This window comes from Microcebus murinus, chromosome 5, assembly GCF_040939455.1.
Source record: "Microcebus murinus isolate Inina chromosome 5, M.murinus_Inina_mat1.0, whole genome shotgun sequence".
NCBI classification, from domain to species: domain Eukaryota; kingdom Metazoa; phylum Chordata; class Mammalia; order Primates; family Cheirogaleidae; genus Microcebus; species Microcebus murinus.
Window position 1 is genome coordinate 11,062,366 of NC_134108.1, and position 14,046 is coordinate 11,076,411.

General features: G+C 37.9%; 1 protein-coding gene across 1 annotated transcript in view; it reads left to right on the plus strand.

Moving 5' to 3' along the window:
* Window positions 1–9,368: 9,368 nt before the first annotated feature.
* NOX3 (NADPH oxidase 3) overlaps window positions 9,369–14,046 on the plus strand; it is a 56,436-nt gene continuing 51,758 nt past the window's right edge. The window contains exons 1-4 of the mRNA XM_012759587.2: window positions 9,369–9,443; window positions 10,057–10,152; window positions 10,266–10,376; window positions 11,649–11,733. Of these exons, the coding sequence (XP_012615041.1) occupies window positions 9,396–9,443; window positions 10,057–10,152; window positions 10,266–10,376; window positions 11,649–11,733 (340 nt within the window). The 5' untranslated portion in view covers window positions 9,369–9,395. The remainder of the gene's footprint in view (window positions 9,444–10,056; window positions 10,153–10,265; window positions 10,377–11,648; window positions 11,734–14,046) is intronic.

Below are 14,046 nucleotides of genomic sequence, written 5' to 3' on the forward strand. Positions count from 1 at the left end.
TATTATTTCATGCTGTAGATTTTTTAAATGTCCCTTAATTCATGTTTTCATTCAGTCAGCATTTCTCTGGAGCTCGGCAATGTGTTAGGAGCTACCACTCCAGAGCCAACCCTCTCTTCCTGGTCTATGGCAATGGCCCTACTTCACCTTCTGGCTGTGGGCTCACTCCCTGAGGCCCATCCTCCACCCTGACACCCAGGCCATCTTCTGATACAGCCAGCTGGGGCCGGTACCCCTGTGTTTCATGCTCTTAGAGGGCCTAACATCTATATAGTGGCAGTCCCAAACTGGGGGGTCCCTGAGCTATTTCTAACCAACAGATGTGTTTCTTGGTCTCATACTGTGATTTCAGTTTTGTTTTTGTTTCAATTTAAATTTGTTGCCAAATTAAAAAGTAAAGAGATTTTATATAAAATTCTAGAAATCTGACTGCCCTTCAAAAATTAAAAAGATATCATAACGTTGGCCCACATTCCTGCCAGAGCTAGGCAGAGGCTGCTGTCTTTAGATGAGGTGGTCACTATGGTCAGCTGGTCGACAGCAGGCACCTCCCATCCCCCTGACTCACTGACAGTGGCTGCCTAGATTCTGAGTCTGTGGTCCCTGAGTGTGGGCTCCGATCCAAATTTATTATTTTTCCTACAAGGCTGTGATAGGTCAAATTGTGGCCCCCAAAAGACATGTCTACCGGGAAACTCAAAATGTGGTCTTATTTGAAAATAAGGGTCTTTGCAGATATAATTCAGGTATCTTGAGGTGAGATCATCCTGGATTAGGGCGGGCCTTAAATATGATAAGTGCCCTTATGAGAGACAGAAAAGGGGAAGATTCAGAGACACAGAGAGAAGTAGGCCATGTGAATGAACACAGGGCAGAGCTGGAGTTATGCAGCTCCAGCCAAGCAACACTAAGGATTGCCAGCAGCCACCAGAAGCTCCAAGAGAGATTCTGTCTTAGAGCTTCCAGAGGGAAGGAGCCCTGCCAACACCTTGCTTTTTGACTTCTGACCTCCACAACTGCCAGAGAATAAAATCTGTTGTTTGAAGGGGCCTGCTATGTGGCGATTTGTAGTGGCAGCCCTGGCTGGGGCCTGCCTCTCCCGTCTCCTCTGACCTGCCCTGTCTTCACCTTCGACCTCCGACCTCCGTCTGCATGCCTACAGTTCTCACACCCACGTGGTTTTGTGACTCTGTTATTTCTTTCTTCCTGGTCAAACTGGGAATCTTTGCTGGAGGCTTGCAGCCTCCTCATCCCCCAAGCTGAGCAGATGGCTGCCCCCAGCGACACTGATATCCCTTGAACTACCTACTGCAAGTCCTTTTAGCACCCTCCACACCCTCCTGAAACTGTTTCAGGGGAAGAAACCTTACAGAGGTCATATTTGAACTGATCCTTGAAGGGACTTAAGTTTATCAGGCTTGGGATTGTTAATTTTATGTGTCAGTTTGGCTTAGCTATGGTACCCTGTTGTTTGGTCTAAAAGCAGTCTAGATGTTGCCATGAAGGGGTTTTCTTAAGATGTGATTGACATTTAAGTCAGTAGATTTGAGGGAAGCAGATTACCCTCTGCAATGCAGGTGATTCTCACAATCAGTTGAAAGCCTTAATAGCAAAGACTGAGGCTCCTCCAAGAAGAAGGAATGCTCCTCGAGACTGCAATGTGGAAACCCTGCCTGACCTTCCAGCCTGCTGCCCTGCGGGATTCAGACTCAAGACTGCGATGTCAACTCTTCCCCAACTTTCCAGCCTGCTGGTCTGCCCTACAAATTTCAAACTTGCCAGCCCCAGTAATCATGTTGTAACAGAGGTAAAGATCTGGAAAAGAGCAACGAAATGTTTTATGCGATTTCTCTTTAAAACCCCCCACCCTTGTGATTTTCATAGTGTATCCAATCTCTTCCCTTTTTTCATCCTCCACATCTCCCTTGTATCACTTTGAGCCAGAGATGTGTGAAATGCAGTCAATGAATGTGAGGACAGGTCGTCTCAGTGCAGAGATTTAGTTTAATGGAGGAGGTAAACGATCTAGATTGGTCAAAAAATTAAATATTATCAAACTTGGAAAAAATGTATAGGTCAGCAAGACCTACTCATACAGTGTAGAGTGGCAGAAAAATAGGAAGATACCAAGAGAACTGTTGGGTATTTTGCAATCATATACAAATATAAGAACTATGTCATAGTTTGATCAAGTGATTTTGATAAAGGCCAAATTACACATTGCACCACCTCTTGTCAATCACCTTGACAAGAAATCTTATCTCTTATGACAATAATATTATACCAAGAAAATCCTTTACAAATTAAGTAAATATTAATTGTAGTCAAAGTAGTATAGTAGCTTATGCCTAAGCTAGCTCCACTGGGGGAAATTGCAGGGAGGTATCTGAAAAGATTTTGTATCACTAACACAGAATGAGATAGGGACATTGAAATTAAAGTTATACACAAAAAGGCTGAAGTGCCAAGTACAGATTGGATTATTCATGCCCAGTATGAATTAATGGTACCTAATGCTGTGTAGCTGTGATGCCTCACTGTGGAGTCCACAAGTCTCTCCTCCTGGAGGGGATTTTGAACTGAAAGATTGAAGACAGACAGGGGCTGTATCTATTGTAGCACCTATAGTTTCAAATGACACTTTAATTGGCTGGGTGAGACCACATGGAGAGGAATGTAGGAGTAGAACGAGCCATCAAAAGCAACTATAGACCAAGATACCCGATCTTCAACATATTTACAGGAATTCATTGTTCTCAATAAAGATCCATCTTCTAAAAAGCACTCTAATGTGAGTTCTGGGCAATTATTTTGTTTCCTTCTGTTGGCCAAAAGAATTGCTAAAAATACTGCAATGGAAAAAATAAATTTTAGTTTTAAATTATCTACCAGTAACAAACCAATTCTTCAGGACAACTGTCCTATTAAATTGTATTATTTCATTGGGAAAATTCATATTCTAAGTATAAACTTTTAAATTGACATAAAACCCACATTCTCTCAAGAGCTAGGTCGTTAGTGAGGAAGGGCAGAGTAGCAGCAGATGACTGAACCTTTCTTTACATAAGACTGAAACCCAGCTTAATGGCTCCAGTCATTTTGAATAACATTTTTTCTTTATTGGTTTAAGTTAATCAGCTAAAATGCCTCTAGCCCTGGATGCCAATCAAAACAGAATCATTCAGGCAGATAAGGGAAGTTGTCCTCCATAATTGTCACCATGTGTCTGTGCATCTGTCTTAAAAGAGACATGGCCAGGCAGGCAGACCACAGGACTGGGGGTCAGACACAATGGGCTTGCAACTCAGATGTGGTTTTACTAACTAGGAAATCTTAGCAGTGCATCTCCAAATCCTCCTCATCGACAAAATAGGTCTTGTCATACTATCCTAATATGTCTTTGAGAAATGCCTGGCAGCTGGAAGGCCCTCCAGAAATATCCATTCCCCTGGCTTTGGGAGATCTTTCCTATTAGCATTTCCCAGACCCCATCATTTAGGACCCAGTCTCCCAGAGTGAGCTCTCAGAAGATACTTTTTGCTAATTCTTTCAGCTCTGTCCACTGTAGACGGCAAAGATATGAAAACACAGGGGTAGTGAGTGATATAAGGAAATAGCCAGTGGACTTGAACACCCAGCTCTCGTCTCATTTTTCTATATGACTTAAGCCTAATCCCCTAACCTCCCTGCTCTCTGTTTACTCCCTTCTGAAATAAGAAAATCACTCTACATGATCCTTATCATTTCCTTCTGTTCTTGAGAGTCATGATTCTAGGCAAATTTGATTCAAAATATGGGGCTCTGCAAACTATCTCTAAAAAAATATTACCAAGTCTTTTTGTGTGTACATGTCCTGTGTTACCAGATGATGGTTACACTGATGGCTGTGGACAGGTTTGTTTTATCCCATTTTGCCAGTTTCTTGTGTAGTGCATATGGAATATTTACAGAAATCTTGTTATGGTACCGAGGAAACATATCTCTTTTGTGTGTTTACATTCTTTTTACATTCTTCTGTTTTCCACGTCTTAAAATTGTGTATTGTTTTGGTTCAGCTTCCTGATGGGCCTTTGTCAACAAAATGAATCTTTAAAATTGTAATAATGCAAACATTGATAGTTGAGTAGAATAATAACAAATTGTACATGAGATGACAAATGAGCAGCAAATTGTTTCATCCTGGAAGAGAGATATCACAGAACCTGGTGAGTGACATTGGCATCCCTCAGTACAAATGTGCAACGCTTTCTCCAGCTGGTATTTTCATATCTGGTGGTTTTATTTAAAAAAAGAAAAAAATACTAAACCTTTGTTTGATTTTCCTGTTCTTTTCTGAACTTTGATCAAACAATCCCACAGTTTGGCAAACTGGCTTATGAGGTACTAGAAGGATGAAAAGTAAACTTTCCAGCTTGTCTAAACGGATCATGAAAACAGAACATTTCAATAGCTGTTCATTTGCTTTCTTGTTTGCTACCAGAAAATTCATGGCTGTTACAAGAAATATTTATTCGTAGGGAGCTTGTTTTATGTTATTTCACCTATCCCCTGTCCATTAAATCAAATGGATGTAATTCACCGTTGGAGTCTGCAGAGTCTTGCCCCAGCACGCGGTGATATAAAGCTGGGGGGGGGGGGTGAGTGCTCCGCCTGAAAGAGCCACAGGAAAAGATGGTTGGAAATGCTCTCCTCATCACAAATATGTGTCTTCAATATTTAGTTGTTGTGGCAGGAAAACGCCAACAAATACATGAACTGTAAACCATCTGGCTTGAAATATGTTCAAATATGAATGTTCATCTTGAAAAATGAAATCTATGGAATTCTGGCATCCACTTTGACTTTTGAGAGATGAACAGCTTGGATATGCAAAGAAGGGATTTCTAGACTAGCCTTCTTAAACTTTAAATTTTCCTGAACTTAGAAGTTAAATGATTCACTGCCTAAAAAGGAAAACTTCCCTTTCACTTTTAAACTTTAATGAAAACCACTGACTGCTTGGAAATCCCTTCAACTCTCTCTATGTAGGGATTTGTATGGAATTGTCTGTGTCAAGAAGCAGAGAAATGAAAGTGGTTCTGTATTTATTATTTAACATTTACAGAGTTCCAATGTATGCTAGACACAATATAAAACATTTAAAGAGCATGATAATCCTGGCTTTTGCCAAATTTCTAAATCAAAAAGTTAAAACTGGCAATACAGGAGATTTTGAACTGTGTCACTTAGTTTTGGGTAAGAAAGGATGAATTAGTCACTCTGTTCTCTTATGTGCTGGGATCCTCAGGTATCAGTGCCCTGCAAATAGCATCTGCAAATGACTGCAGGAAGGGTTTTAGAGGACTTAACCCTTTGAACTGGCTTGCTTTTTTCTCGATTCCTTTATTCTACTCAGGATTTAATTTTTTAAATACCCCAGATTTTACAAAGCACGGCAGTAGAATAAAAACTGGAGTTTCTTTTCATACAAACTTATTTATTTGGATTTGTTTATATTTCAAATTATTGATACATTCAAAGAGTATTTTTAATCTCTATAATTTTGCTAACCATGTCTAGTCATACTCAACATCCGAGTGCAAAGGGTTAAATGGAAAGAAGAAATGTGTTGCAAATGTAAGTGAGCAATGAAAAAGATGAAGTGAGAAGACTGAAACACGCAAACAAAGCTCATAAGTTCTGGATTTAGCAGACAAGGCCAGGAGTAGCCACAAGAAGAAGATTGGGGGCAGGGGTATTTTTTCCTTGCTGTTTGATGTTTCTGGAACGTTAAAATGATTCTTTGAGAGACTCCGAAATTCAAACTTATTTTCCTCCTTCTCTTCTTCACACTATATAGTTTTTGACAAAATCCAGCTTAATCCACCTCCTCTGAAGAATTCATTCTCCCCAGAGTAAGTCCCTCACCTGGATCTCTCCATGCTACAGGAGTATCGGGTATGCCCTCATCTTTAAATAATTATTTAGTTGTTGCACACGTACCTGTCACCACCCAACTGCACCATCATAAGCTTCTAAATATAGAAGCCAAACTTCTAATTCCTGGTGTGCCCAGGATTGTGTAATGCATGCAATGGCCTCAAAGTCATCACCGGAGATTGTAAGACTTGCATGAATGAATGAATCATGCCACAGGTGGAGGGAAAAGGCTTAACTGGGTAATGTTAACTAAGTTTGTGACACAAGCCATTTTAAAATGATGTTAAGAGGACAAAATGTTTCCTGAAATAAAAACACTATATACTTAATTCAGCAAAAGCTAGGATATTGGTGATAAATTTAATTAAATCTTTCTTAAAAATCAGATATATTTTAATGCATAGACTTCCATAACTTTTTTCTTTTTTTCTGCTTTTACTTTAAAAAATGAAATTTATTCAACATATAATTTATCCAATATAATTGTATAATTATCACAATAAATTCTCCTCAAAATAGCCATGTAAAGATTTGGGGTTATATGTGTTTTTATATGTGTATATATACTGGGTTTTTTCTTTCTTTTTTTCATCCATTTTTACTTTAATACTAAGATGTTTATAAATACTTTTAAGACAAGTGAGAAATAAATCACATTTTAGAAATAAGGATGGAACATGTAAAGATTAATTTTTAAACCTAAGCTTTTATATTTTATTTTTACTGTAGCATTAGAAATATTCTAAGCATTTAACAGAAAAAGGGACCATACATTATTTTTCAGCAATAAATATCTCTCATTTGTAACACTGTATGAAGAGTACAGAAGGCTAGAAAACGTCAACTCGTCCTCACAGTCACTGAATCTAAAATAGAAGAGATAGTCTAAAATTCAAGATGTATTCTCTCTGAATTAATTTTTATAACCCAGCTGAATAAGGCCTCTAAGATATGTAAATCCTAAACACTTCAGAAATAACAAATCATTTCATTGTGGAAGATTATTGGCTTAAAGAAATGAATACAAAGACTTTACATCTTTATATTGCTCACGGTGAAAGAAGCTACCAAAGATATTTTACTAACTACACTCTAATCTCAGGTTAATGCTGCCAAAATACCTGTGCTTTTGTACATTTCTAGAGGGGAAAATTCCTAAAAAATAATGTCTTTTTCTAAGAAGAAGCAAATGCACTAAATATTTTACTGTCCAATCTTAGACTTCTCTAGAAGAGGCATCATCTTGCTTCAGTGTGAGTGTGTATTCATGTGTTTATGACTCTGTGTGTGTGTGTGTGTGTGTGTGTGTGTGTGTGTGTGTGTGTGTGTGTGTGTCAGGAGAACTGGAGGTGGAGGAGAAACGGGCCTGACTCTGTGAGGCAGGAATTATGATTAGTCCCATTTAACAAATGTGCAATATGAGACTCAAAAGAGGTAACTCACAGTCAAGGGTGGGTGGCAAGTCTGAAGCTCATCTGTTCATCGAAATGCTTCCCCAGGGTTGTCAGAAGGCCGAGGAGCAAGGGGAAAGCACCGGCCAGAGCCTTTATTGTGGCTTTCATGGGAAGAAAGTCACAGGGTTTAGGACTGGACAGTTTGAATAATTTTGGCAAGCCCTGGGGTATAGGGGTGGTTGGTCTCCAGTTGCCCAGTACCTGGTCTTAGGTGACTTAGGGCAGGCAGAATGTTGGCTCTTTTAGAGTTTGCTAAGAGAGGTGGTTGGGAGTATGGACTCAAAGTTCTTTGGTTTATATAAGTGCTCACAGTCAAGTTGTTTGCTGTCACTAGGAATCAGCTAACTGCCCTAACTTGGCAGTTCCTCTCCAAGACTGAAAGGCCCAAAGATATCAAAGCATCACAAAATGTAGGGGTAAAAATGTGATTAATTCAATAGGGTAACTTTATTTATCCTTTTTTTTCCTTTTTAAGATAGAGTCTTACTATGTTGCCCAGGCTAGCCTCGAACTCCTGGGCTCAAGGAATCCTCTCGCCTCAGCTCCCATGCAGCTGGGATCACAGGTATGAGCCACTGTGTCTGGCCTACTTTTTTGTAATTCATTAACGTTACGTGGAGATAGTACACTTAATCACTTATAACAACATACTTATTTATAATTAATAAATTAAATTAATTTCTATAACTTAAATATGTCCAATTTGTAAAGATACATTAACAGTTTATATCTGTGCATTGCATGTATTTTGATACACAGATCCATGAAGAAATATTTCATAAAGGAAGTGATATAAAGTAATGGTTAAAAATGAAGATGTTAAAGTCAGAGAGAACTAGACTCAAGTCCCAGCTACTCCTACTGCAAGTTACTGTATTTGAACTTGTTTCTACCTTTCTGTAAGAGGGCTTGTAATATCTACCCAACAGAGTCAATGCATGATTTAGTTGGACAATATCTGAAAAATCCTTAACATAGTACCTAGATAACTATAGGTCAATGAATACTCACAATTCTTATTCTTACCAGGTTTTTTAAATTTTTTAATTCTTTTAGGACAACTGAACAGATCCACCACATGAAAACATAGAAAGCTTAGGCAATTATCCAAATGATTTGAATCTCCTCCTATTTTCATCTTAATTGTCTAAAAATTTTAAATAAAATATTTGGGCCAGAACTAGCCAGAAAATTTCTTCAATTGGGACAATTTTGCCTACGAGAGTGTGGAGTCACAGTCATATTTAACAACTATGACTTACACAAAAATCAGAGAAGGACCAGGCTACCATGTAAGCATTCCTGGGGTCACTGGGGATGAAAGGATATTCTCCCTTGCCTCATGGGTGTATTAAGTGGGATTAGAAAAAAGAGAGATTTATTCCATCAATCTGACAAAAAAAAAGTTCATTTTTTATAGTCACACTTTTAGATTCATGAGTTTTCTATCTGTGTTATTTTTAGAATCTTTTTTTTTTCTTCCCCATCTTCTCGAAGACTGTTTAATTCATACTTACTTAGCCCGCACACTATGTCTTCTATAGAGAGCTTTTTTGAAAGTGGGGAAAAGGAAATAAAGAAGTAAAAATAAACAAAGTAGAGAAAGCTTGAGAGCAAGTGCTTTGCTGCCTTTATGCAGCCTTCAGCAGTTACCTTATTTCCCAAATTTACATAAAGACTTATTATCATCTTGACTGCAATCATGTAGAAAATGAATGGGGTATAAAGTACATGAGGACAATTTAATAAAACCAGCTTTCCTTTATTATAAAATCTTTGAAGAAAGGAATCATTAGACAGGGACTTGCCTTGTATTTACCCAGGTCAGGAGGCATGTCAGCTTGGTGATGTGCCTTTGGCAAGAAGTCCTTAATTAGAAATTCCTCGAGAGCTGCTCCCAGTAGGTGCTTCCTAAGACAAAAAGACAAAACAATTTAGTACGGAAGCCCTTACTAAGGACCCAACATCCAGGCTCAGGTGAAAGAAAGGAATAACTTGCTGATAACAAAAGAGAAAAGTGTCATGATGGGGTGCTGGATTTTGCATGAGGGTCTCAGCACCATATTAATAGTAAGTATTATTTTTGTTATTCACCTCTAAATACATAGACTGAATAGTCTTTGATTTTTAGGATAACTCGTATAGGGATGCTAAATAGCCTGAAGTATTACTCTAGTCAAAAGACTAAAACTTGTTAGAAAACATTTGGTTGATATATTTAATTTACCCTTATAGAATCATGCAAAGTTGTTTTCCGATTGAGTTCATTTTTAATTATTTTTAAAGTCAAGTGGTTTCTTTTTGCATAATGTATGAATGTTTCCCTAAATCAAATGAAGTCTTTGAATTAGACTACGAAATTGGAATTTTTCTAGAGTACTCTCTGAGTTGTTTTTAGAGATTTCCTCCTTGACATCATTGTCAAGCAATGTTGATTAAGAAGGTTTAATGTCATTAAATTACTTAAAATTGAATCATATGTGTTTAAAATCTTTTTTATAAAGTTAATAATTTCTTACCACTATAATCACTGTTAAAATCTAGTCTATGAGAAATAAATATACAGAGTAATACTAATATTGAGAAGTTCTTCATTTCACTTTCAAAGAAGAACCTGAATGATTTTGAACAGAAGAAAAGGTTGAAGATATTATTGCTTGGTTCTCTTTTTGTTCTACTCTAGCTCTCATGGCTGGGAGTGAATTTATATCTGTTTATTGACACATTCTGTTGGTATGAAGAGGAGGAGTCTTTCCATTACACAAGAGCTATTTTGGGTGTAAGTACAGTTGGTGATTAAACATTATTGTTTCAGAAAACAAAATGCACTTTATTTTCCCTGGCATCCTCGTTTTCACTGTATATCTTTTTTGTGTCTTTACCTATGGGCAGTCAACACTGGCTTGGGCACGAGCATCTGCACTGTGCTTGAATTTTAACTGCATGCTAATTCTACTACCTATCAGTCGAAACCTTATCTCATTCATTAGAGGATCAAGCATCGTAAGTACTAAAATATTTGAAATAATTTCAGTTGTTGTCACTTCCTAATATAAGTGTCATTGAAAACAAAGATGTACTTTACTATGATATTCCCAGTAATCCTGTTAAAACTTAGGTTTGTTTATTTGTAAGACAGAACAGAATGGCTAAAATATCAGTAATCTGCCCATCTGATTTGACTTGTGCTTCTGCCATTGACTTCTTACATGCACATTGGGACTCACTGGGCAATCCTTTCCTGATGTACTTGCTCCATTGAAGGAAGCATTATAACAGCTTGAACTATTACCATTTTTGATTGAGAGAAGACAAATAAGCAGTTGAGAAAAATGCCACTCAGGAAACATCTAAGTTCTCACCCCCAGAAAGAACAAACACAGTATATAGACTTTAGCATGTAGACTTTAACACCTGTATTTCCTAATTATATTGACTTCACCATTGGGGGTACTTTACCTGTGCTTCCAGTTAGATAGAATAAAACATAGAAAATGAGACCTGCATTAACCTTTACCAGATAAAATAATTTATGATATAAGCATACCTCATTTTATTGCTCTTCACTTTATTGTACTTTGAAGATATTTCATTTTTTTCAAATTAAATGTTTGAGGCAACCTTGCATCGAGCAAACCGATTGGTGCCATTTGTCCAATAGCATGTTCTTACTCTGTGTTGCCATGACAGTATTTTTTAACAATTTTTTTAAATTAAAGTATGTATTTTTTAGTGTAAACATAACTTTTATATGCACTGGGAAACAAAGAAATTTGTGTGATTCACTTTATTGCAATATTTGCTTTATTGTGGTGGTCTAGAATAGAACCCACAATGTCTCTGAGGTATGCCCACAGGAAATCACCATTGTGACTTTATGAATATTCACATAGATGCACATAGTGCCTTTCTTTGTGTAATAAGGAATAATTTACAGACTCCTTAAACTACATAGATGAGGATAATGGCCATCATCTTTCATTTTCTAAACAAAGAAGCTATGTGAGATGTGGATATTAGCAGGTTTATTTAAGAGTCTTGAGTTATAGCCAGAGAATAACTAATTCAATCATTTTTGAGTTGAAACTTCAGCAAAGCATGTAATAACCTTTTGTTTTGCTAGTTTGACCAGCAGTCACTAACTTTTGTATCACATAGCCTCATTTTAAGCAATTTAGAGGCAAAGCCTGAGTCCTTATCTCTTGACTCTTATAATACTGTTATCATTGTGATTTTCCCCAAATCAGGCTTTTGTTGTTGTTGTTGTTACTCTAGTGCTGCAGAGGACCATGGAGGAGGCAATTAGACAAAAACCTCAAATTTCACAAACTGGTTGCCTATGGGATAGCTGTTAATGCAGGTAAGTACTTATTAACTGCTTGATGGATTTTACTATCTCTAATATTTAACTTTATAGTTTTGTGTAACTTCACTGCACCCCAACTCTCACCCTTGGATAAAAGAAACCTTTGCCATTCATCTGGCCATGTAAACTTTATACAAATGAATTTTAGAATTTCCAAAGTATACTCCTAATATATGAGTTTTCCCCTACCCAGAACTCAATTTGTCAAAGAGCAGTTGGTGAAACTTCATTGTCACTTGTGAATAGTTAGGCTTGTTGATAATACAATGATAAATACCTACTTGAAAAATGAACACTTTGTTATTCAATATAATTCACAATGAAAATAAAATTGACCTATGCTCAAAATCTCATTCACAGTCGTAGGGAAATGACTATCACAGGCAGTAAAAAGAAAGAGAAAAAAAAAAAACGATCATGTGAACAAGGTTCTGAATAGTATTGAACTAGAGAATATAAAAGGATCTTGAAAAGATATGAAGCTTTATAGGCACACAAAGCGTTATTGTTATTATTATATTTCTAATTCAAGAGGAAGGCACTAGAAATTAGCATCCAAGTTCAAGGTTAAACTCTAGTGGGGAAGAAAGGAACAGAGGCAATGATCAACTGGCTGGTAGTTTTGCTGGAAAACAAAGACATTGAAATAAAAGGCTATCTGAACAATAAAGAGTTATGATTCAGGACTGTTTCTCTCAAACTAATTTAACTATAAAATGTTCTCCTCATTTGTTTTTATCCTCTCATGCATAAAAAATAGCAGAGTAAAAGGAACACTCAAAACAAATGTGAATTTAATTAAGCAACAAGACATGACAGACGGTGCCCAAGTGCCAATTAACACAACTTTGGGTGTGCAGTGAGACACGAGGGGAAGATTGTCCCCATTGATTGTCTTCAATGCCAGATTAAACCAACCCCAGCAATGCTTTGCAAAAGGTCTTTGCGGTTTGTTAAGAAATAAGGGTAAAAAGACATCATGTCCTAGAGAAAACCAGCTAAGGGATGGAAGGCAAAGAACAAGAACACTTCATCTCTGTATTCAAGGGTCCACATAGTGCTGAGTATGCACAAGTGCCAATAACCTTTGATGAATGAGTGAATGCATGAAGAAATAAAGACTTCAGGGAAGCAGATCTCAGCTCAGAAATAGAAATTTTTCTGGACCTTGAAAGGTATCTTAAATAAAAATGAAGATCCCCTAAGAGTACTGAGCTTCCCATTGTGTTCTGGGGTCCAAGCAAAGGCCAGATTGCTCCTTGGTAGGCTCATCAAAGAAGGAGTTCAAAGAATCTCTAGAATTCCTTTAAAATCTTAAGTATGCTTAATTCCTGAGTAACACAGTAAAATGGCAAGAAAATATTACCACCATATAAGAGCTGTAAGGCAGGATTGGACTCTATGAGAAAGTAATAAAGACATTATAGAGAAGGAGAGAAAAACAGAATTAAAACACATCAGAAAAGGAAGCAAAAGATAAAGAAAAATATATGTTATGAAATAGTTTTCTCCTTAAACCCTTGGGTACGTATAATTCCTCATATGTAATCATATGCATTAGTAACGTATACAGAATGTCTCCCATGTGCACGACACCCTGAGAGCAGCTATAACTTTCTGAAACTAGCATGGTCAGTGCTGTTTTAGGAATGGGGTATAATTTAGCACGGGCAGCGGCTGGCTAAAAGCAGATGGCCGAGTTATTTTATACCCCTGCTACTGATTGGCTGTGTGATCTCAGATAAGTTCCTCATGCCCTTTCCTCTGTGGAATTCAAAGAACAGTAATACAATCTATCTGTGTCCATGAGATGTGCAGATTGCAGATTATCGTCAGGACTGGACCTAGTTGGAAATTTGCAGAATGCAAGGTCATTCACTTGGTGCTATTGCAAATAAGATCAAATCCGAGCTCCTCAGAGGGGTCTCCTGCTCCGCACACGTCTCACTCCCACCACACCCTCCTGGCCTTTTCCCCTCGGGCAGCATCAGCTCCTGGGAGTCCCTGCGTGTCCTGTTCCTTTGCCTGAATTGCTACGGGGTGGGACATCACCACATCCAGGACTTATCGCCAGGTCCTCCCCTGCCCGACACAGCCACCTCGCCGACAGGTCTGAAGTCACACTTCCCACCACACAGTGAAATCCCTCAGACTCTGACTGCCTCCAGGACTGAGGCTGTGCCTTGCACATTCTTGGCTTTTCTGGCCCCTGACACAAGAGGTCCTCAACAAATTTGGTCAGACCTGAGGATGAATAGGAGTTGGCCACAGGCAAAGGAGGGCAAAGGAATTCCTAGGAAGGGCACA